The sequence below is a fragment of the Oppia nitens genome, unplaced genomic scaffold (assembly GCF_028296485.1).
Source record: "Oppia nitens isolate AA-2021 unplaced genomic scaffold, nextdenovo-longstitch-racon4-pilon3 scaffold28_pilon_pilon_pilon, whole genome shotgun sequence".
Lineage (NCBI taxonomy): Eukaryota > Metazoa > Arthropoda > Arachnida > Sarcoptiformes > Oppiidae > Oppia > Oppia nitens.
Genome location: NW_026533208.1, coordinates 881,609 through 907,906, shown reverse-complemented (window position 1 = coordinate 907,906; position 26,298 = coordinate 881,609). Strand labels below are relative to the sequence as shown.

General features: G+C 26.1%; 3 protein-coding genes across 3 annotated transcripts; all 3 read left to right on the top strand.

Annotated features, from left to right (window-relative positions):
- The first annotated feature begins 723 nt into the window (after positions 1 to 723).
- Positions 724 to 11,205, top strand: LOC128954566 (tolloid-like protein 1). Its single transcript, XM_054300165.1, has 10 exons — positions 724 to 933; positions 1,245 to 1,365; positions 2,036 to 2,214; positions 2,366 to 2,599; positions 7,304 to 7,657; positions 7,731 to 8,356; positions 8,488 to 8,674; positions 8,799 to 9,266; positions 10,401 to 10,651; positions 10,716 to 11,205. The coding sequence occupies exons 1-10, from the start codon at positions 822 to 824 to the stop codon at positions 10,992 to 10,994; spliced, it is 2,811 nt and encodes a 936-aa protein (XP_054156140.1). The 5' UTR covers positions 724 to 821; the 3' UTR covers positions 10,995 to 11,205.
- Positions 11,206 to 18,556: 7,351 nt separating this feature from the next.
- On the top strand, positions 18,557 to 23,823 carry LOC128954654 (cadherin-86C-like). Its single transcript, XM_054300256.1, has 15 exons — positions 18,557 to 18,787; positions 18,854 to 18,997; positions 19,084 to 19,167; positions 19,255 to 19,297; positions 19,397 to 19,479; positions 19,716 to 19,856; positions 19,983 to 20,061; positions 20,176 to 20,660; positions 20,747 to 20,825; positions 20,939 to 21,098; positions 21,203 to 21,366; positions 21,490 to 21,925; positions 22,001 to 22,113; positions 22,185 to 22,413; positions 22,501 to 23,823. Exons 1-15 carry the CDS (start codon positions 18,557 to 18,559, stop codon positions 23,798 to 23,800), a joined length of 3,771 nt encoding a protein of 1,256 aa, XP_054156231.1. The 3' UTR covers positions 23,801 to 23,823.
- A 291-nt stretch (positions 23,824 to 24,114) lies between these two features.
- Positions 24,115 to 26,298, top strand: LOC128954653 (uncharacterized). Its single transcript, XM_054300254.1, has 2 exons — positions 24,115 to 24,175; positions 25,491 to 26,298. The coding sequence occupies exons 1-2, from the start codon at positions 24,115 to 24,117 to the stop codon at positions 26,165 to 26,167; spliced, it is 738 nt and encodes a 245-aa protein (XP_054156229.1). The 3' UTR covers positions 26,168 to 26,298.

Genomic DNA, 26,298 nt, shown 5'->3' with positions numbered 1-26,298 from the left:
CACAAATGTAACCAAAAATTATTATTATTATATATTTTTATTAATTATTTGGTTTGTTCTTCAATAATAATAATAATTAAAAAAAAATAAATATTTAAAAAAATWTATTTTCCATGCAATCCATGATTTTCTTGGCCGCCGATAATCGGCTACAAACCAGTTGATGACCACAACAATCAATCAATCAGTTCATTAGCATCTGTGAAGATATCCAAACAATTATATATATATAAATATATATCCAGTGATACTATAATAATAATAATGTATACAACAAAAAAACTAAATAAATTAACTATTATTATTAATATTAATAATAATGTTATGATTTAAAATAATCAAATTTTTGTTGTTTGATTGATTTAATTGTTAGCTTTAAATTATTATTGTTATATTTATTATTAATATATAATTAATTCAATTAATATTAATTAGCCCATCAATTAATATATCAAGCCATACATCAATATATTATATATGTATAATATTATCATCATATATATAGTGCATTGAATTGTTTTAAAAAAATACATATATATTTATATATTAATTGTATTAAAATATATTTAATTGCCATTTGAATTGTGATTTTATATATATATTAATTTATAATTATTATTATAATAATGTACTCCAATATACAAATAGTTAACAACAATATTAAWAATGATATGCTTATCATATGTTTAATAATTTTCATACACTTAGTCACTGTTAATAATGCATACGATTATAATAATCATATTAATAATAATTATTATGGATATTCATTATCATTATCAACGCCATCCCTATCACTATCATCATCACTATCGTCATCGATGGACACCACATATCATCGGGAATTGMGGACCCGTCGGGCGGCCACTGCCCGGCCCGAGAGACTATGGGATTACGGTGTAATACCCTATGAAATTGAGTCCAATTTTAGTGGCAAGTATTGWATTTGAATTGTGTTTAGTTTRAATATATATATATATATATATACAGTATATATAAAAAATATATAAAAAAWTTTWAAAAATGTAAATTTCAAGTAAATTTCAAGTAAATAGCAAACCATGTAATATATATATATATATATAGTATTACATGGTTTGCTATTTACTTGAAATTTACATTTTTWAAATAAATTGATAGACTGTTTGACGATATATATTATATATAGTGTTTGTGTTATGATTTTTATTTTTGTTTTTTGGTTGGTTGGGTATTGACTTATGTATGTCTTTTTTTGTTGGTAGGCGATCACAGGGCACTGTTCAAGCAGGCTATGCGGCACTGGGAGAACCATACGTGCGTCAAGTTTGTCGAACGGACACCTGAACATCCAAACTATATTGTCTTTACGGAAAGGCCGTGCGGGTAGAGTACACCTAATGTTTTATTTTTATTTTGTTGTCGGCTAATCCCACAYCCCATCCCATAGCATGTCGATAGTGTGTATATACCACTTGAAAAGCACCAGCAGTTTCTCTWTCTAACAATCTATCTATACATATATATATATATATATCAATGTCTATCTTCCTGTCCTCCTCCCCATCCCCCATAATCCTCCCTTTCCTTGTCAAATACAATCTCACTCTTTGTTCAAACAAATATATATATATTTTATATATTTGATACATCCATTAGTTTATACTACTTAGTTTTGTACACACACACATACTGTTCCCCCTCTACATACAAATACTGTCTAAAAAACATACATTAATCCCACACATAGAGAGAGAGAGAGAGAGAGAGAGAAAGAAAAAAAAACACTTGACTTTTGTGAGCTCCGGGAATATATATATATATATATATATAATGATATATAAATAGAAATAACTGTTTTTTTTTGTGTAGAATATATTAGTATAGTATATATTAACCCAAGTTTTGCCAAACAAAACAAAACATTTCAATCTAACAAAAAATTTWWAAAAAATAAAAATTGTTTCACACATTTCCTTAATATAATTTTTTTTTCATTAATAATATAAATATATAACCAAAAAAAATAAATAAATAAATTCAAACACACATACAGGTGCTGTTCGTTTGTCGGCAAACGCGGCAACGGTCCGCAGGCCATATCTATCGGCAAAAACTGTGATAAATTCGGTATAGTTGTCCACGAGTTGGGCCACGTAGTCGGCTTCTGGCACGAACATACCCGGCCGGATCGGGACGATAACGTACAGATTGTTACCAAAAATATTATGTCTGGTAAGAGGACTATACAAAAATTTTTAATAGACCCCATACACACACACACACATACCTACCTACATACCTACCTGTCCTATCATCAATTATACTAACATTATGTTTGTTCTCCCCCCACCAAAAATCCAACCCCCAAACAATATTCTGTAAGGTCAGGAGTATAACTTTAATAAGCTAACCGACGAGGAGGTCAACTCGTTGGGCCTGAAGTATGATTTCGATAGTATTATGCACTACGCAAGGAATACCTTCTCGAAGAGTACCTATTTGGACACCATTTTACCGCAAACCGACCCGAGCCTCAATGTTAGRCCCGAAATTGGCCAACGAGTGCGGCTAAGTAAGGGCGATATAGCCCAGACACAGATGCTTTACCGATGTCCCAGTGAGTAGTAAATCGTTTATTTTTTAAAATTTATTTTTTAATTATTTTTATTTAAAAATAGCAATTTTTGTTGTTGTTGTTAGACATTTACATAATTTTATATATATATAAAAAATGTTATGATTTTTTTTCGGTACAAATATTTTATGTTTGTTGATGTGTTTGATTATATAATGTTTATATAATAAATGCAATTATACTGTGTATTTGTTAGCAACAAATACAGTATACAATTTATTTTTTTGGTGGATATAAAAATTTTTATTTCAAATTATTATTKCAATACATATAACAACTTATTACTGTATAAAAATAATACTGTATTTATAWAAACATTTTTAAAATTGTATATATATCTATTAGTTTCTAGTAATATCTCTACTGTATATAAATCCAATATATATTAGCGAAACAATATTTAAATTTTTGAAACTAATAAAACTAATAATACAAATGTTTATTATTTAGTTTCAAAAATTTTTGTGGATTACTATTTGAGTGCAAAACTAATATTTCCGAGAAATTTTTCGTATATTAATTGTGTTTATGTTTGCTTTTAAAAATTTCATAGCCATTCATATTATTATTATTAGTATTAGTATTATTATTAGCAGTATTTGACTAAAAGCTTTATTATAATAATATTAATAATATTAATACCGTATGTTTGTTGAACTCCTAGTCTATAATAATAATATTAGACTATTATTATTATTATTATTAATAGTTTTATCTAAAAGAGACACATATTATTCAGTATATTATTATTAATATAAATTTGTTTCAATCAATTTTGATCCMAAAAAAAAATTTATGGTATATTTGTATATAAATTTAATATACAGTATTACATAAATCTAATAGTGATTTATTAGTTATTATGCAGTTTTTSTAGAAATTTATCATTTAAAAATTTATTTATATAATGAATCATTTATWTATATATATATAATAGACATCAAAAATAATAATTTATTTTCATCGATTATCAGGAAATATTATTMAWTATATAAATTTTGATTAATTATTACTCTATTATTACAGTATTATTAAGCAAAATAAATATTTTCAATTTAATTAATTAGTAATTATTAGTCATCATAATTAGTATTAAATGGTAATAATATTTTTATTTATTTATTTTTGGTGAAAACTTATATAATTTTTAATTACTCTATTTTTTCTAAAATAATATTATTGACAATAATGATAGACATAATGATACATAAAAACTATGCTATTTTTAGGGTTGCATTTCAATAGGGTTAAGTTGAGTTCATTTTTATAAGTTTTCAATTTTAATTTAGACTATAATTTATRTATATATATATATATATATATTAGTAAATTGCAATAAAWGTTTATAATTAGTTACAGATTATTTAATTAATATTTTTGAAAATGACATAAATTATTATTTTTTGATTTCAATAGAAATGCTATACCAAAAATAGGTATACTATTGGGAGTACAGGGGGGAGGGGGAGGGGTAAACCCTACCTTTTAAAACCTACCGTTTCCTTTTATAGCATTTTCAAATAGTTAGTCTATTATTATTATTATTATTATCATTATTATTATTATTATTATTATTTTAATCCCCCTAATAWTAATAATAATAATATTTTAATTAGGGATGGCGMCCGTATGGATTTATTTATTAATTACAATCATATTTTTGTTACAAAAATTATCATGGGTATTTTATGTGTCAAAAATTTTATGCCATATATTTTAATTCCCGCACCCCCWCCCCCYCCCCACTTYAATGATTTTAATATTGACAATGGGGAATACTGTACTACTGTATATWTATATGAWTATATGAAACATTTATTTTTGAATTATTTATACAGYATATATACAGGAGATATAAATTTAATATWTATTTRAAAATAAATTTTTCTAAACATTTGTAATTATAATTTCCTATAATATACTTTAGTTTATAATTATTTTTGAAAACTTTAAAAATACTGTATATATATATRTTTTGGGAATAGATTTTGATTATATTTATTATTATTATTATTATTGTCAAAAATTTACATTTTAATGAAAAATTTCAACAACAAAAAAAATCCATCATATATAGTGTCATAAAAACTTWGTGATAATTATTGTTTCATTTTATAACTAAATTAGATTTTTTTTTGTTAATTAAATYAATTGAAAACAAAATAAAAATTTGAAAAATAGTTTACAATAATAATAATTGTGTATAAAGTTATTATTAGTAATTAGTAGAGAAAAATTCCAGTTTAAATAATATAAAAATATATATTATTTTTTGTTTATTTATATAATATATAGATATTTTTATTACTATTTTTTAAAAAAAAGAAAAATTTAAATTTTTAGATATAATATATATAACTATTTTATTACTGTATTTTTATTTATATWTAWATAATATTTTTCAAACTATTYAACTAATAAACATTTCTCACTAAAATTGAATGATTCATACAATTAATTTCTGGATAATTTTAAAATYCAATTTTATATATTTTGTTTTTTTTTAAAKTATAAATATTGATTATTATTGTATATATATATATATATTCAACATTTTTATATTATAAATCTAATGAATTTCAACTATGGGTTTGAAATTTTGTTTTCATTATAAAAAATAAAAATAAAATTTAGTTTYCGATTCATTAATTTTTAAAAATTTAGAAAATATTTAATTATTTTTTGTTTCAATGCAATTGAAAACAAAATAATTAAGGAATTTGTCTTTAATTTTATTTATGATTTTATTATTATTATTATCCAAAAGAATTTTTTTRACTATTAATTATAATTTTGTATAAATAATTATAATATAAATATTTATAAAAGTATTTTATTTATAAATAAATTACAAAAAATGAAAATTTCTATTCATATATTCATCTTACTATTTATAAWTAAAACAAWTTTTTTTTTTTAAAACTAAATAATTATCATTAGATTATAGTACATAACATGGTTTTTATTATATATAGCAATTACAAWAATAATAATTTTAAATAACAAAAATCTTAATTTATAAAAATTTAATTTATAATAAAATTGTGTTAAGATTTTTTTAAAAAATATTTTTTGTATTATTTAAATGYAAAAAAACTTTATAAGAAATATCCAAATATAAAGTCAAGTTCGCCATCACGTCTCAAAATCTTACATTTCATACTTAAAAATATTATAATTTAAGCCAAAATATTGTTTTTGTTTTTTTGTTATAATAATATATAATAAAATATTTACAGTATATATATATATATATATATATATGTATATATATATATATATATATGTATRTATATATATATATATATATGTATGTATATATATATATATATATGTGTGTGTTTATCAATTGACATCATCATTAAATATAATGTAGAGCACCAATAGATAGTTATCTTTTATTTTAGAGTATAWTTTTATTTTTTTGTAAAATAAAATTAATTTTAATTATCCATACTATTTATATATAAACCMMAAAAAAAATARATTCAATGTAATATAAAATAACAGTATATTAATATATAGTATTTTTTGTGTGTGTGTAATTAAATAATTACATTACATTTATTATATATAGTATCTCAACAACAAAAAATAATTACTAGTTTTATACTTTTAATTGCTTACTTTAGTTTAAGTTTATTTTATTAAATAATTTTTGTTTATTTCAAAAAACAAGATATATATATATATATATATACAGTATATCTATATAAAAAAATAACTGATTGTTTGATTAATTTTGAATACTATTTATTAACAAAGTGTTTGATTATATATATTAAACAATTTTTTGCCATTAAATAAATAACTAGAAGTTTATTAATAAAAGTTTATWWATAAAAATATTTATGTCTGAATATTAACCCTTTTWTATATATATATTAATATATTTATCTCACTCGCGTTTATATCAAATCAATTTTTTTWTAAATATAATTAAAGTTTAACATAACATATATATGATATATATATATATATATATATATATTAATTTTAYTGATAACTTATTATATTAGTTTATTTTATTCCATGTGTTTAAAAAAATGATTGTGAGTCACAATTTGTGACTACTGTTTAAACATCATTTATTTTGTCTAATTTTTTTTAAAAAAAATTATTATTAATAATAAGTAATATGTATAATAATTATGATAATTTTTTTGATTATTGATATGTTTTTTAAAGTTTTAAAAACTATTTACATTAATTATAAATTACTTTATAGACAAAAAAAATAATTATAATATTTATTTTAGAAAATGTATATAATTTTTATTTTAGTTAATGTATTGATAACATTAACAAATTTTTTTAARCATATATATATTAACTATCATTAAAAAACATAACTATAAATAATAATCATACAAGTTTTTTTAAAAAAAACAATTATATAATCAATAAACATAATTATTATATAAAATATAATTTATATATGATAATTTTTTGATAAAATAAAATTTAAAAAAATATTATTATACATAAAATGCAAAACATTAGCATATTATTAGGATTGCATACAATATAATAGTAAATTGTTTATTAAAAAAAATAAATAAAATAAAACAATAATAATAATAATTAACAACATTTTAGGCATTAATTAATACCAAATATCATATCATATAATAATAATAATAATTAAAAACAAAAAACATTATATATATATATATTATATCCCAGAGTGCGGCCGAACTATGCAAGAACCTACCGGTGCTCTCGAATCGCCCGACTATCCCAACGCATCGCCGCCTCCTGAGGGCGAACACTGCGAATGGAGGATCACTGCCACTCACGGCGAAAAAATCGTACTAAACATTACCGATCTGGACGTCTACGAGTCGGACAACTGCGAGACCGACTATCTGGAGATCAGAGACGGCTATTGGCCAAAGTCGCCGCTATTGGGAAAATATTGCGGTTCGGCTAATACTGGAGGATTGACTACATTGATGACCAGCGGCTATCGTATGATTATTACGTATAAGTCGTCGCCCAATCAGCACAGTCATCGCGGTTTCAAAGCCAACTATGAAGGTATGGTATACCCAGTGGGAGGTGGGTGTGGAAGTGATCAGTCATTATTGATTATTATCTATTGTTGTCCTAGCACTGTGTGGCGGCGAAATTAATGCCGAAGACGGTACCCTACAGAGTCCAAACTATCCGGAAGATTATCGGCCAAACAAAGAGTGTATTTGGCGTATAACGGTTCCCGAAAATTTTCAGGTGGCCCTCAAATTCCAGTCGTTTGACGTGGAAAATCATGATAACTGTGTCTACGATTATCTGGAGGTCAGGGATGGCCACTCGCCGACYTCGCCGCTGTTGGGCAAATTTTGTGGCTATAAAATACCCGAACCTGTCCGCAGTAATTCCAACCGATTGATGGTTAAGTTTATGTCGGATAATTCCGTCCAGAAGGCCGGGTTTTCGGCCAATTTTATCAAAGAATTTGACGAATGTGCCGATTCGGATCACGGATGCGAACATGAATGTGTCAACACCCTGGGCGGCTACCGGTGCGAGTGTCGTATAGGGTTTGAGTTGCACTCCGATGGGAAAAAATGTGAGGACGCTTGCGGCGGACTAATTGACTCGACCAACGGTACAATAGTTAGCCCGTCGTTTCCCGATCTGTATCCGCCAAACAAGAACTGTATTTGGGAGATAATGGCACCCCAGAGCTTCAAGATTACCCTAAATTTTACCCACTTTGACCTCGAGGGCAACAATGTTAGTATATATATGTGTGATGACCTTTAACCCCTACCATCCCTTCCCTTCCACCCCCGTAACCAATTGGTGACCACCAGTTTAATTAATTATTATGTTTGTTTGTCTATATCTATCCATCCATTCAATAGCAAGATTGTGAATACGATAGCGTCGACATCAAAAGCAAACTGGGCGACAATGACTATCGTAAACACGGTGTATTTTGCGGCGCCCGATTGCCGCCGATGATCACCTCAGTCGGCCATAGTCTGCGGTTGGAATTTAATTCGGATAATTCCGTACAGAAAAGCGGTTTTAGTGCCAACTTTTTTACCGGTAATTACCGTATTGTGTATATGTGATTGTCTTATGATTGGTAACCCTGTCTTATCCGTCTCTCTCTCTCTCTCTCTCTCTCTCTCTCTCTCTCTCTCTCTCTCTCTCTCTCTCTGACCACTAGATAAGGACGAGTGTGCCGTAAACAATGGCGGCTGTCAGCACATCTGCAAGAATACTATCGGGTCGTATCTGTGTCTGTGTCACAATGGGTTTGTATTGCACGAGAACCGACACGACTGCAAGGAGGGTAGTTGTACCCATCATATTACCGGCCCCTCAGGCGAACTCCAGAGTCCCAACTATCCCGACCCGTACCCGAGCCGTAAAGACTGTACTTGGCTGTTGAATACGACCCCTGGCCATCGTATCAAACTGTTGTTTACCGAATTTGAACTCGAGCCCCATCAGGAGTGCGCCTACGATCATATTATTGTCTACGATGGCGACTCTACCGATTCACAGACATTRGGCCGTTTCTGCGGCAGTAAAGTCCCCCATACGTTGCTGTCGGCGCTGAACAAAATGTTTATGATCTTCAAGTCAGACGCTTCCGTCCAACGAAAAGGCTTCAAAGCTACCCATTCGACAGGTATGTTGTCTTTTTGTTGGTGGTGTAGGTGTTGGTGGTGTAGGTGTTGGTGGTGTAGGTGTTGGTGGTGTAGGTGTTGGTGGTGTAGGTGTTGGTGGTGTAGGTGTTGGTGGTGTAGGTGTTGGTGGTGTAGGTGTTGGTGGTTTAGGTGTTGGTGGTGTAGGTGTTGGTGGTGTAGGTGTTGGTGGTGTAGGTGTTGGTGGTGTAGGTGTTGGTGGTTTAGGTGTTGGTGGTCTAGGTGTTGGTGGTGTAGGTGTTGGTGGTGTAGGTGTAGGTGTTGGTGGTGTAGGTGTTGGTGGTGTAGGTGTTGGTGTTGGTGGTGTAGGTGTTGGTGTTGGTGTTGTTGGTGTTGGTGTTGGTGTTGGTGTTGGTGTTGGTGTTGTTGGTGTTGTTGTCCATCAATTGATTTCCTGTTTGATTGTCTTATAAATTAGTATTTAAAAATGTGTGGATACAGATAGCGTATGAATTTTTTTTTTTTTGGGGGGGGGGTAGTATTCAAGGTTAAACAGGTAATCTAGTGTTAGTTAAATATTATAAATATCTAGTAAACCATACATTTTTAATTAAGAAAAAAAAATTACCATGGACATTTATTGTAGATAATATTATACACTCGAACATTATTTTAATTTATTATTTTTATTAAATTAAATTGTAAAATTAACTAGTATAATAGCATCGACATATAGTATAGTTGAAACTTATCTAGTTAATTTTACATTTTTAGCTTCTAGTTTAATATTATCTACAATAAATGTTCCTGGTCATTTTTTTTTAAAAAATACAGTATTTAACTGACACTGGATTACGGTACCCCTGTTTAACCATTGAATACTACTACCCCAACCCCACCCCCTCCATGAAAATGCATACTACTATCTGTATCGACACTTTTATTTTTTTTAAAAATGTATGGTTTACTAGATATTTAATACAGTATTTAACTAACACTGGATTACGGTACCCCTGTTTAACCCTTGAATACTACTACCCCCACCCCCATGAAAATGCATACTACTAACTGTATCCACACTTTTTTTTTAAAATACTAGTTATAATAATATCCTATTATCTATTATCTTCCTCTCTATGGTTATGATGTCTGGATGACGACACCATCATCACTACTAGTCTGTGGCGGACGACTCATGGCTCATATGGGTCTTCAGCATATCTATTCCCACGCAAAGTTTGGCGACTATAACTACGACAAAAAAGAGGACTGCGATTGGATTATTGAGGCACCGGAAGCCAAACGGGTTCGCCTAAGATTTGTTACCTTCGAAGTCGAACACGAATCTGATTGTGGCTACGATTATGTCGAAGTATACGATGGTTACGACGATTCGGCTCAGAGTTTGGGCCGATTTTGCGGAAATAAAGTATATATATATATATTATTATTATAACAATTAATAACCCAATTGTCACCAATCAAAATCCCAGATACCGCCCGACTTTCTGTCCAATGGCGAGCTATTGCTGTTGCGTTTCCGTACGGACGACACCATACATAACAAAGGTTTTGCTGTGTCCTATTCGGCACTGGACGCCAACGAAGACGAACAAGTGATTAGCCACGTAGAGAAGCCGCAAAAGCACCGGACGATTGCACAGTCAGTGTTCAGTAGTAGTAGCAGCAGTGGTGGTGGTGGTGGTGGTGGTATCGGCAGCAGCCGTCACTACAATCGGCACCGGCATATGCGTCGCCGACATCACAACTGAACGGTGATGAATGGGGTGCCGGTCTCTGGACGGCCTGCCTATGAATGGGCTGTTTTTGGACGGCCTGTCTATGAATGTGTTGTCAACTACACGGTAGCGGCGGCAAAGAGCACCTGCTTTTTACACACACACACATACATACAACCAAAACTCATTATATACACACCATTGAAAAATCACAGATACCTTCAACAACAACAACAAAACTAGTGCCATATTTTCAAACAATTATTATTATTATTATTATTATTGATATTATTATTAAATTCAATTAAACAAAATCAATTGAATTGAATTTTGTTTGTTTTAATTGATAGCATAATTATAAACCCGTTATCTCTCCGGCAATACTCTGTGATATTGCTTGCGATCTCATCCCTACTCTCTCTCTCTCTCTCTCTCTCTCTCTCTCTCTCTCTCTCTCTCTATGTTTGTCTAATCCCATTGCCATCACTTAAGTTATCTTTATATATATACTTATAATTTATATTTACTATTAATAATTATTATTATTATTATATATGTCATTAAATATTTATATTTGTAAATTATATTGTAATTTAAATTAATTTTTTTATTCATAAAAAACCAAACATTATAAAAAACATTTGTTTTAAAAAAAATTACAATATATTTATGTTTATATATATTATATATAATTTTTCTTTTAATTTTTGTGCCAAATATTATACATTTTATTTAATATTTATATATTTAAAAACAAAAAAATCAATCAAACATTTTATTTATGATTATTATTATTATTAATATTATTATTATCATCAAAAAGTGTATATTATTTACTATTATATTTAATATATACATTGAATGTTTTGTGTAAATTTGAACGAAAAAAACAAATTTTATTATTAAAAAAAACAGTGCTTTAATATCTCATAAAATTTTAAACAAAAAAAATTAATTATAATTATAAGTACAATCAAACTAATCAATTTATAGCACAATTTTTTTTAAAAAAAAAATTTATTTAATAATTTTTAGCAAATTAATAATATCATAATAAATATAGTAAATTTGATTTTTTTTAAATATGTTATATTAGTCTAATATTTGATTTTTTATTAATTTATAATTTACTATATTTACATAATCCTAGTCTTATAAACAACAAAAAAACTTTTTTATGTATAATAAATAAATAATTAAATTAAATTAATAAATTTCATTTGAATTAATATTTATTTATTAATTTGAAAAATATACTCAAAATTAATATTTTATTTTATATATTTTTTGTCAATTTATAGATTATTATATAATATGRAAATATCTATGTATTTAGTATATAATATATTTATTTTTAGCGCGTTTTACAAAAAAAACAATTCAAAAAATTATTTAAATAACAGTCAAATTAWATWTTTTTTATTAATAGTTAATTTCAAAAATTTTATGTTTTTTTAYTGCACGTGTTTGAAACAAAATATTGATTTAAACACRTGTAGAGTTAAATGTTAAAATAAACCAATTAATAAATAACTAATTTATCAAAAACTTATTTGATATCATTTTTAAAAAAAATTCAATTGAAATAAATCAATAGTAAATCTATTCACTAAATTATTAGTTGAATTTTTAAACTTTTAAAATTTATCAATTCAATTGACTGTAATGATTGTTATATACTGTATATATGATAAATATGTGATATAAATACAACATTAATTTTATATAACATATATAAACAATTTAATATATAACATATATAAAACCATATTTAAAAAAATAAGTTTATTAAGTAAAAAACTATTAAATTATAGTCTTAATCACTAATAGATTAAAAAAAAATATTTTTTAAAAATTATATATCATATTATAAATACAACTATAATAATATTATTTATCAATAAAAAAATATAACTTTAAATCTGATTTGAAYTAACTATTTGATGATAATTGTTGTCAAACATTATGATTCAAATATTTAATAATTTAAATATTTTTGGTTAATGTGAAAAATGTAAAATTTTTGGGAAWTTTTTTTAAATATATACAAAAATTAAGTAATTTGGCTATTAATAGTAATAATAATTAAAATTATTTTTTACTTAAAATAGAAACAATARCAAAAATACTACATAAACCTGTAATATATATATATATAAAATCTAATATATTATTTACTGACTATAATAAATGCTTAATAATTAATTAATAATTTATATGATAATTGTTTAACCTTTACCTTTAGATTTTTCACTACCGTATTAYTATTATTATTAGCCACAAAAAATAAATAAATAATAATTATTATTTTTATCATAAATGTTGTCGTCATAGAGATTTGACTATTACTTCATTATAATATACGTTAAAAGTTTTTTCTCTCTCTCTATTACTTGTATTTAGTATTATTATGAGTTTTGTCGCTCTCTCTCTCTGTGTGTGTGGTTGGGTTAGCTCTCTCTCTCTCTCTCTATAACGATCTCTCTCTCTCTCTCTCTCTCTCTCTCTCTCTAACTATAAATAATAACAATAAAAAAAGTTTCAATTTTGCGTAACTAATTGTAGAAAATAAAATTTAAAAACAAAACAAATTTATCAAATTTATTGACATCAATATTATTTAGAAATTATAAAAACAAATCTATTATATATATCTAATACTATATAATACTACTAATAGCCTATCAATTCATCGACAATATTATCTCTTATATTATATTGTTTTATTGATATTATTATTATTATTATTATTTTATATACAATATATATATATATATATATAAAACATGTCAAACACATCTGCATCTGTTTTTATTATTTTTATTTGGATTGTATTTGCAGTCCAAATGTTTACCCAAATTGGATGTGTGAACCAATTCACGCRATATATATATATATACTAGTATTTTGTGGCTAACATAGTGTTAACCCAATTGTCAAATACATTGATAGAGAGAGAGAGAGAGAGAGAGACGTGATTCCCGGTTAGCCTTCATATCTATCATTGCTATATAACACGATATATCAATATATATAAGTGCTATTAGTTTTCAATGCAATTTGACAAACAAAAAATTATATTGCATTTTATATATATTTATATGTAAAGTCTATTAAAACTATTAATATTCTCTCTCTCTCTCTCTCTCTCTCTCTCTCTCTGGTTGACCACATATATTCCGCCAATGAGAGGAACACCTGTCCCCAYACATATACATATAATAAACATACAGGCATATGAAAAAAAAAACTTTTATTTTTCATATTAATATAGTATGTATGTATRTATGCGCGCAGGACTGGTAGGTATAAATTAATTTCAATACCTGGCAATACTACTACTACTACTACTATGACATACAGGAGTTGCAATACCAACAAACCAACAAACAAATTGACAATAAATTCTAGTATAATATTCCGTATGATTCACTTATATAGATAGATATAGAAATATACTGTAATACTATATTATATATAATTAAATAAATAAAAAATTTAAAAAAAAGTTGTCATTTGAATGGAAAACTATATAACAATTTAAAAAAAACTATTTGATTATTAAATTAATTGCAATCAAAAAAAATTTTTTAAGTGTTTTTTTGTTGTTGTGGTTTTGACTACTATTACTACTACTATTACTACTACTAAAAAGGAAGGGCGGCTTTTTTTGGTTGTTTTTTTTTGGTGACAATAATTGTGTGCAAATAATTTTATCATAAATTATTAAATATTTGTCAAATTTATATATATTTTATATACAGTATATATCGGTATATATATATAAGCAATGCCGCAATCAATTTATCAAAATAATAATCTCATAACAATTATATTAGTACTATATCTATGTATTTAAATACTAAACTGTTAATAATATTTATTTTATTTGTTTGTTTGTTTGAATTTTTGAAAACAAAAATATGATTAAAACTATTATTGATTTATGTGTTATCAAATAATAATAATAATAATAATGATAATATTGATAATCATAGATCAATGATATTATTTTGTTATCCAATTTATTTGATTTGATTTTTCATATTGTCATCGATGTGATTGTTTTTGAATAACTATTTTTTGTTGTGTGGATAACTTTGTTATTGTAATTTAATAAATGTAAGTAAAATGTTAAAAACTTTTTTTTTTAAATATATAAATAATTTATAACTGATATTTAATAACTTTTATTTAAAACTATCAACAAAAAAATTATTGCTATTTAATACTATAAATATATAAAAGTTAAATAATACTTTATTTTAAAAAAAAATTATTATTTGTGTAATATATATTATTATAAAATATTTTTTTTTGATTTAAAAAAATACTTTCCTTATAATTATTAAAAAATAAAAGTATTATGTAATCAACTAATAACAATCATGTTTTTTAAGTATCAATATTAGATAATTATAATATTTTTTTTTTTTTTTTCCCAATTTATTAATTATTTTTACATTTTACTGTATATTTATTTTTTGATGCTATATTGAAATTTATTTTTAAAAATATATATTAAATATACAAGGACATTAAATGATATCATTTAAATAATAATAATCAATATTGTTTATTATTCATAAATTACTAATTTTATTGCAATTTTTTTCAATTAAATAAAATAATATTTAATTTTATTAGTTATTATTTAAAATTAATGTATAAAACTTTACGATATAAATGAATATTATTTAAAAAAACAATATAAATAATAATAATTTTTGTATAAATTATTTAATCAAAGTTGAAGATAAATTACTTTTTCAAAATACAATTTATAATTATTTAATATTTTTAATATTAAAAAAATAAACATTAAATAAATAATTTAAAAAAACATTAGTTAAATATTGATATATTTGAAACAAACATTACTATTAAAATACTGGTATTATTCAAATAATGAATTTTTTATATGAAAATAATATATAAGTTAAATATATATAAATTTATAAATAATAAATAATAGTTAGAAAAAATAATTATACTGCAATATAATATATATAYATATATAATATATTTATAAATATAAATATATATAATAATAATAATAATAATAAATGTCTGGTAGTTAAACAAAAACATATGCGGCAAATAATTTTATTACTTTTTATACAATATATTTATATATATATATTGTAGAAATTATTAGATAAATGAATGTTAAGTTTTTTTTCTCCCCAAATAAAAAATAATAATAATAATACTGCATTAGTGACCCAATTTTATGATATATATATATATATATATGCAAAACACTATTTTATAACTATTTGATAACACAATTGCAAACACGTAACACATTTGTATGTATACTATATGTCTGTATATATATATAGTATATAACTCATCCGTTACCTAACCTACCATACCGTGTATACAGTACTATAATATACACTATGTGTTAGCTATTACTGTATAGATGTTAGCAATTAAATGTAATTAAAAATTCTGTGTGTATTAACTATACAGTAACCACAAAAAATTTATTGATAACCAAAAAAATAATAATAATAAATTATTATATATGATTTTCAGTGTTATTATAGCTATTATTGCTCTCAATTATTATTATTATTATTTTTAGGTTTATTTTTTTATAGTTTAGTTTGACCCGATTATTCTGCTAACCTATTAATTTTTTTATCTAGGATAATTTTTCATTTTATTTTTTTATTGCTATACAATGAGTAATTTGAAATATTTAAATAAAATTGATAATTATTATTAATAATAATAATAAAAAAAATTCATAAAAAATATTATGTTTATAATATATTATATTTAAAAATATATATATATATATTAAAACTTATTACTAAAATAATATTAGAAAATAATAAATTTTTAGACTATAATACAAATAATATGTTATTTTTTATTATTGATACTAAATTTTAATTATATTGGCTTTATAATATGGATTACTAGTTATATAATTTTTGTTTTGATTATAAATTAAAATTATAAATATTAAAAAAACAATTGATTTTTAAATGTATTTACATTTATTAAACTAATTTTATAATTTTAAATTCAGTCTAAAAAAATTAACACAATTTGTAATCAATTACTAATATATAAATTGATTATTACGTGTTTCATAGAAATTAATTTGTAACTAATATAACCTCATTTAGTATATTATAAAAAATTTCTATATTAATTACCCACATATATATCATAAATTTTTTTAATAAAAAAATAAAATAAAACTATTATATAATAAATAATTAATATTTGTTGTAAAATATAATAAAAAATTGTTTAATTAAAAATTATATTTATATTATATGTATTTATGTAATTTTTATAAATATTAATAATAATAATAATAATAATACATAAGATTTATTATTAAAATTAAACTAATATAGATTATGACATTACTATTAAAAAATTAATTTATATATTAAATTAGATTATTATGTAATTATTATACAATTATAAATAATAAAATAAAATTATTAACAATAGTTGGACTAATTGTTGGACTAATTTGTCGATTACATCAAGTGTTAAAATATTTATTTATATTATTATTATATATATATATTTATATCAATACTGTATATCTAATCTATTAATTTATTTTGTGGGACAATTGAGTTCATCAATGATTATATCAGTTATAATTATAATAGAGTTATATTATATTAGATATATATATTATATAATTAATTTGAATATTCAATATACATGTATATACTGTGAATATATATATATAAAAATATGAATTTATTATTATATTTCTATTGTTTATATCAATTGAAGTACTATTTTTTGTTGTTATTATTTTAATAGTCTTAATAAAATAGTCATATAATAGCTACTGTGATATAACAAAATATTTTTGTTATTATTATTATTATTATTTAGAAAAATAATTGATTTGTTTGAGACATATAATGTACATATAATATTGTTATTGCTATTAACATATTATTATTATTATTATTATTAATATTTATATAACTGTATTTCTTATGAAATATCGATTTTTGTTATTTTAATAAATAAAAATGTTTTTTTCCCTTTTTATTTGAATTAATATTATCATTAATATTACTCTTTTATTTCTCAAAGTCAATGCTCTTACCTAACACTTTAGATATATATATATATATATATATATTAAGTGTATTTTGTGTAAACCTATAAAGTTTTATTGATTTAAATACAGTTGTTATAAATTTTATTGTAACAACAAATAAATTTTTTTCAAACAAACAGCAAACATAAGTAATTAGTTTCATATATTTTTTTTATTATTATAATATAAATAGTTGTTTTTTGAAATATTTAAATTAATTAATTGAAATATTAATAACTTATAGCAATAGCAATAATAATGATAATTACATTTAATATGATAAATATGATAATTATTTATATATATATATATATTTTTACAAAATATAATACTAAATACAAGTTTATTATTATTATTATTATTATTATTATTATTATTATTATCGTTTAATTTAACAGATCAAATGGCACACCGGTTCACATCAAATAATAATTTAAATCAAAATTTAAATCAAAACAATATATTAGCTATTGTTTTACTATTAACGGTGTTTAGTATGGGCTGTTTGATGGCCAATCCGCCGGTAATTGATTTTTCCCATAACATGCGTGTATTGAAATTACCGAAAAATACCCGAATCGGTACAGTTATCTACAGGATTAAGGGTACCGATGCCGACAACGATACCATTGAGTTTGGTGTCCGCGGAAATATTGGCAACCATTTGGTTTGGTTTCAAAATGTTAGCTTTTATGAGGCGGACGTCTACTTGAAAAACCCATTACAAGTAATTATGATATAATAAACAGTTTTTTTTAAATATATAAATATATAATTTTGTTTGCATTTCAAGGATAATGAATATAAGATAACACTTTACGCTAGCGATGGCCGCGAAGTTACCGAAATCGAGTCGACAATACTGGCCATCGATACTAATAATACTCAAATTGAATCGCCATTTATTCCGTCGGATAATATCATTAAAATACCGGAGGTTTTTGAAAAAAAAATTTTGTTAATAATAAATAAATAAATTTTTTATATTCTCTCTCTCTCTCTCGAAAAACATTTATCTTATAGGATATCAAAACTAATCAAACAATTGCTACAATCAGTGTTAAACAAAAACAAAACAGTAATATTCCGGCAACTTTTGAATTAAGGGTTTGTTTTATTTATTYTTTAAAAATCTATATAAAATTAYTAATAATTCAAAAAAWTTTACCCCCAATCCATTTCAACAAATAATAGGGTTCAAATAAATTTGCAATTAAATATATATTTGGACCATCAGGTATAGTAATTTTTTTTACTAATTAATAAAATTTATTTTGTTTGTTACTAAATATTATGAAATTTTAATACTAATAAATTATTATTATTATTATTATAGGCACCAGTAATGCTGAAATTTATTTGCTTGAAACAGTCGACTATGAAAAACAAAATCTATATGTTTTGACAATTGTTGCACTGGTATGTAATAAATAAATAAATAAATTGTATTATAATTTTTATTTAGATTTTTTTTATATATGTGTACTCAAACTATAAATATTATTTTATTTTTATTTTATTATTTAATCAAAATTTTTGTTGTGTTCAATAACCTAATTGTCTAATTGACAACTAAATTGTTATAATTTATTATAGATATATATAAAAATAAAAATAATTTTTATAAATTTATATATATTTTAAAAAAAACATAGAATTGTTGGACTAATGAAACATTTGATACAAGAAATATAGCCATCACTGAAAAAGTGGTTGTCATCACTGACATACCCGACAGTCCACCAGTTTTCATGGGTTTGCCAAATGTTGTCAAAATTGGTGACAACACTAAAGTTGTATGTATTTTATAATAAATAAAAAAACAGTAGTTTTTTCAAAATTATTTATATTTATTTTTTTTTGTGGACATCTGTTTGTTAATTATTATTATTATTAAAATTAAATATTTTTATTTATTATAGGGAAGTATTATCTTAAATATCAGTGCAGATGACGGCGATTATGGTAATAGTCGTAACATTAGCTATGAAATCGATAGAAGTAATTATATATAAATATTTTAAATACTAATAATAATAAGTTTTTTTGCACAAAATATATTTAATTTATAATTAATTAATTTTTGTTGAAATTTTTTATTTTCAAAACATTTAGGATCACCACTAGTATCATACTTTGGCATCGATCACATCAAAGGGATGATTGTATTGAGACGTCCCATCGATGACATCAAACAAGAAATCGGTATCAAAGAACCGCTTATATTGAAGGTATGGGCCGTCGAAATGGTCAGTCCCAGTGACCACACACCAGCCCTGTCTACCGAAGCCTACATAGCKCTGGTCATTGTGTCGACCGATAATCGRCGGCCTGTTTTCAAAAGTGATAATCTAGTCGGCAGTATCGATGAAAACAGTCAACATATGACACCCGTTACGTGGACTGGTATGAGTGTACCCCAAGTGTCCGATCCGGATCCGGGACTTAACGGTACAATCGGTTTGTTTATTGACGACCCGTCCGATACATTCATGATTCAGCCCCAGAAAGGTATCAACGATATTATCTTCTCGATTGTGGTAAAGGATACCACAAAACTTGATTACGAGTCCAGTGTCGACAAAAAATTTATAATTAAAGTAATTATAATAAAACTAAACAAAACAAAAATTTCAAAAAAAATAATTTTAATTAAATATTTATTTTTATTTTTGTGATTTTAAAGATTACAGCCAAAGATCAGTCGCCATATTTAGCATTAAATGCAACCATATTTTGCACAATTTATTTAAACGATATGAACGGTAATTAATTTAAATTAATTTTTTAATAATGTTTTTTAAAAAAAAAAAACAATTACCTATTAATTAATTGTAAATATATTTATTTTTATTTATTTTTTTTACAAAAAAATAAGATAATGTGCCACAGTTTAGCCAAAAAGTATACGAAGCGCACATACCTGAAGACATTGGTCCCGGAGCTACTGTGGCCAGGATTGAGGCCACAGATGCCGACAAAAGCGGTGACTACGGCATTGTCCGCTACACTGCCATCAATGGCCCGCTTTCTGATGAGTAATAGATTTCAAAATAAAAAAAATTTATTTATTGAAACTTTCTCTAAATTATTATTGTTTTATTTAAATAACAAACAAATATATRTATATATATATATATAGTCTACACCTGGACTCGGAAACGGGAATCATTGTATTGAAAACAAATGAAAATATCGATAGAGAACTGGTATCTGAATATCGGGTAACCATTGAGGCCAGGGATGATATGGGTCGCGGYAATAGAAATGTTACTGAATTGCATATAATTATTACCGATAAAAATGGTAATTATTATTACTACTAATTAATAATAATTAAATACTTTATAATAGTTAACATAAATTATTTTTTTAAAACTAAATCCTTACTATTTGTTTAATTATTTATATATTTTTTTGTATATATAGATAACGCACCGGTATTTTTGCAGCCCCGCTACGATGCCGTACTAAACCCGGACAGGTTTACATTTACACAGCCGCTGATCGTCCGGGCCATGGATGCCGACGAATGGGGAACAGCTAACAGTAGGATAAGCTACGAAATAATTGGCGGTAACTATCAAAACAAGTTTGTCATCAACGATACTACCGGCGAAATTAGGCTAACGTCAGCACTGGTAGACGATATCAATCCGAAAGTGTCGGCGTCGTCGTCGACGTCTGTAAACAAATTTATGCCCGACTTTGTACTGGATGTCAGGGCTCACGATCACGGAATACCYTATCAGTCATCTATAGTACCGGTTTATGTACACAACCCGGACTTTCTCAATCGGACAGTTGTYTTCACTATYGGCGATACTGTKGAAAATGTTAGCAAAAGAAAACAATACATCGAAAGGTATATAAATTCAAACRACAAAWACAAAACAAAAATAATTAATTAATTTTCAAAAAAAAAACAAACAATAAATAGCGGTATGAGTGCCCTAAGCGGTTCAAAAGTGCACATCTATTCAATTGGTCCGCACAGGGACAGGGAGATGACCGAAGTACAGGCATGGATGGCCTATCCATCACAATCGGCCGGTTAGTATTATAAACTAATTTAATTTTCTTAAAAAATATAAACTATAAATATATATATATATWTWTTTTAGTTGATTTAAATAAGACGCCGATTATATTGAGCGATATTATGGGCAAAAAGTATACAGYAATTGACGAAAAACAAAGCGATAGACAACAGCAAGGGTTGGCCACCGCTCAGGTGGCCGGCAATGACTATCGGCTGCTCCTATGGCTACTAATTATCCTAATTTTGGCCACTCTTTGCTTTCTCATAGCATTTCTCTTATGTTGGTTCTGCTGTTGTCGGGACAGAATTCGGTCAGTTTTTTCGGGTTTTTACCGAATAGTTTTGACCGAAAAAAATAAAAATCTAATTATTGTTTGATTATTGATTTCTAATTACAGAAGACGACAAAAACTTGAAGAAATTGATTACAATTCGCCGAAAAACAATACAGAAGTAAAATCAGTAAAGTCTTCGTCGACGACGACTAAACCAAACAATAAAGACGACAAATCCTATCGAAAACTAAGCGAAAGACAGCAAAGATTTCGCCGATCAGTACAGGCCTGGAGTGACGACTCGGTTGATGGCCAACAACAACAGCGCCGACAACAACAGCAACCAATGAGAAGTGTTTTGAGGCCGTCGTCGGCGCCGAACAATGACGACGACCTGAATAGCTATAGTCGCGGAGTTCGGGCCAATAGTTCGCAATCGTTTCCCGACGGTCACTATCCGAGAGCGGCACACCATCATCAGCAACAACAGCACCAGTCATACCAATATCAACCACAACAACAGCGGGTTGTCTACAAAATGGGTCGAAACAATCAAAGAGCTCGTGTCGGACCACAATATTATGATAACTCGGGTTATGATCCCAACAACAGTGACGACATCAGTGGTGTCGCAGCTGCCGATTACAGGAGTGCCTACTATTATAGGTCGCACAACAACACCAACAACAATAGCAACAATCCCTATCATCATATGACCAGTTTTAAGGGCTTACCGCCGGTGATGACCACCAATAATAATAATATGGGACAAAAATATGAGCGCACAGTAGGAGAAGCCAATGAGCAACACTATCTTATAGACGATGATCTCAGCGAACCGGTTGTCAATCGCCGACCAGCCGTTCATAATCAGCCRTCATTGCCAYCATTTRTCGCACAACAACCTAAACGTACGGAAATACTTTATATACAGAGCCCGGCGGCAACAGTTGGGCCGTTGCCGCCGCCGCTGCCGCCACCACCGCCTCAGTCAGAGGATGTACTGTTGAGAAGTATTAGCGAAACTGATATACCATATGATGGACAGCAACAACAACAATATCTATCGGACGATATCGGGGACAGACATAGAGCACACTTAAAGGCCAAACAACTGCAACAACAACAACTMCCACCGCAACAGCTACTGTCCCAACAACARCARCAACATCAGCGACACATCTATTTTCCCGATCATAATGTCGCTGATATGACAATACCAGAGGAATCGGTAGTTCCCGGAATGATACCAATTGGTGATCTACAACAACAACAACAACAGCATCATCAGCAGCTAATACCGGTGCCAACCGTAACGTTTGCACCACAACAACAACAAGCTAGTGATGTTAGACCTCATCCACAACAACAACAACAACAATCATTTAGTTCAGGTCGTGATAATAGCATTGAAAATCAATGAAAACACAAAATTCATTAAAACTTCAGGAAAATATCAATGAATTGGTAAACTATAGTCCATTTGATATCAACAATAATAATMATAATAATAATAATGAAGAAAGCATTCAAATAACATCCATTAGTGGAGTTCCCGTTAGTATTGAACTAAAAGACAAYTAYAATGCCATCAACAGCAMCGCCGCCGCCGCCGACGACAAAGTGTCGCACAATAGGACAGTAAACGAGTCTTCATTGATTGGATCAGATGAACAACAACAACAACAACAACAACAGCAACAGCTCAGACATCATAATAATAATAAAACAAAGCCTATGTTAGCCAAAGACAATAGTTTTGATATGCAATCAGACAAGTCGTACGATTCGGATTCAGGTATTGGCAATCGATGGCCTGGGATGTCGTCTTCATCGATGATGATGAACACAAACAACAACAACAATACAACTGATATGGATATGAAAAATAGTAAATTCATCGAAAAAAAGAGTATATTTACCATCGCTTATAACGATGTCAAGACAAGACATCTACAATCGGCCGAATCGACTGCCGATTGAATACCAAATAATAATAATAATTAATATATATTGTATTGTAATTTAATTTAATTTAATTTATATTTTTTTAGTTTGTTTTGTCTATCAATTAATTATTAATTTTTTGTTTTGAAAAATATCTATTTCAAAGCCATGTCTGTGATATATATTTATTGTATAATTATTTATTAATTAGTAAAAAAAATTAATTAAATAAAATAATTTCATAACTAATATTATGATATAATTTAGAGTAATAATAAAAATAAATTTTTTTTAATAACAAAAATTTTAATTACAAATGAAATAAATTGAGATAAAATTTTTGGATAATGTAGTGAATTGTATGATAATATTGTTGTTTTTTTTAATAAATTATTTGTCTTAACAAACATAAAATTAATAATCAAATTAATAATAATCATAAATACTATTGAATTGATTGATTCAATCAATCAGTTACTTAAGTAATGTTAAAAACTTATTTTTTAAAACTTATAATTTGTAAATAGATTAGTTAGATTATTATTATTATTAAATTTAACTAGATATTTTAAATATAAAACATAAAAAGTATTGTTAAAATTTTTTTAAAAAAATTAACTATTAAATTGAAATTAACATTTATTAAAGTTACTAAAAAAATTTTTTTTATATAATATAAAGATATTTTTATCATTACAATTAGATATTTCATAAAAAAATAATAATAATTTGCAACTAATAAATAAAAACTAATTGATTAAATGTTACTTAACTTTTTTTATCACTATTTGCACTAARTTTTTTTAAAAMATTTATTATCATATTTCAAGTATATAAACGTAAAGTTATATATTGTTTTTTATATATAACTACAGTTAAGTCAATCAAAATATTTTATAAAAAAAGTAAAACAGTATTTAAAAGTATATTATTATACATACAATACATAATATTAACTAATAAATTATTTATTTATTTATTAATAAGTTATTATAAACTAATAATAATTACTAAATAATATTAATTATAATATATTAATAGCAAATAACAATAAATGTTTAGTAAGTTTAATAATAATTATATAATAATATTATTAAATAAATAATAAATATTTAAATACTTTAACTAACTTTTTTTATATAAAATTTTTTTTAATACAATTATAGAGCAATTGGTTATTTGTCTAACACTTTGCTACCATATTATCGGCATCAGCACCGGTAGTATCAGTAGTACTCCCGGCAAATGGAAATGTCCGCCAAAATCGCTGGTCAAGCCGTGTTCATGCGATGCCTACGATTTCGGGATGTATCTGATCTGTACGTTTGAGGACATTGATTATAAACAATATTTTGAACGTCTATCCCGGGGACTGCCTGAGGAACAGTACCATATGGATAGTTTTACTATACAAGATGCTAAAMATATAACTGTCSTCGGAAACGGTACGTTCGGTAATATTACATTCAATTCGATTAGTATACACAGTTGCGATAGTTTGACTACAATTGAACCCGAATTTTTCGGTACCGGTAATCAGCGATCGGTTACCCGATTAACCATTGACTACAATAGTAGGCTAGGGTCGGGAACGGGTAGCAAATTGTTTGATATTGTCAACCGTTTCGAGCAACTGGAAACTGTCGATCTCAGTTGGAACGACATTCGGGAAATACCCGATCGGGCATTCAAACGGCACCCGAAACTTCGTTGGCTTGTACTGGACGGCCATTTTACACAGTTAGGCGATCGGGCGTTTCAGGATATGCCCGACCTAACACACCTGTCCATTGGATTTGCAACGATAGATGTCGTTCCCCGTGCATTATTGGTTATATTTTAGTATAACGTATTTTATGTAAAGGACCGGTAGGTTGGTTGGGATGTACAGTCAGTTAGTCTAGTCGTAGCGTTTGAGGAGAGGAGTTGACTGAGTGTATAGCCCACCCAACATACCGGTGCTATAATGTCTTA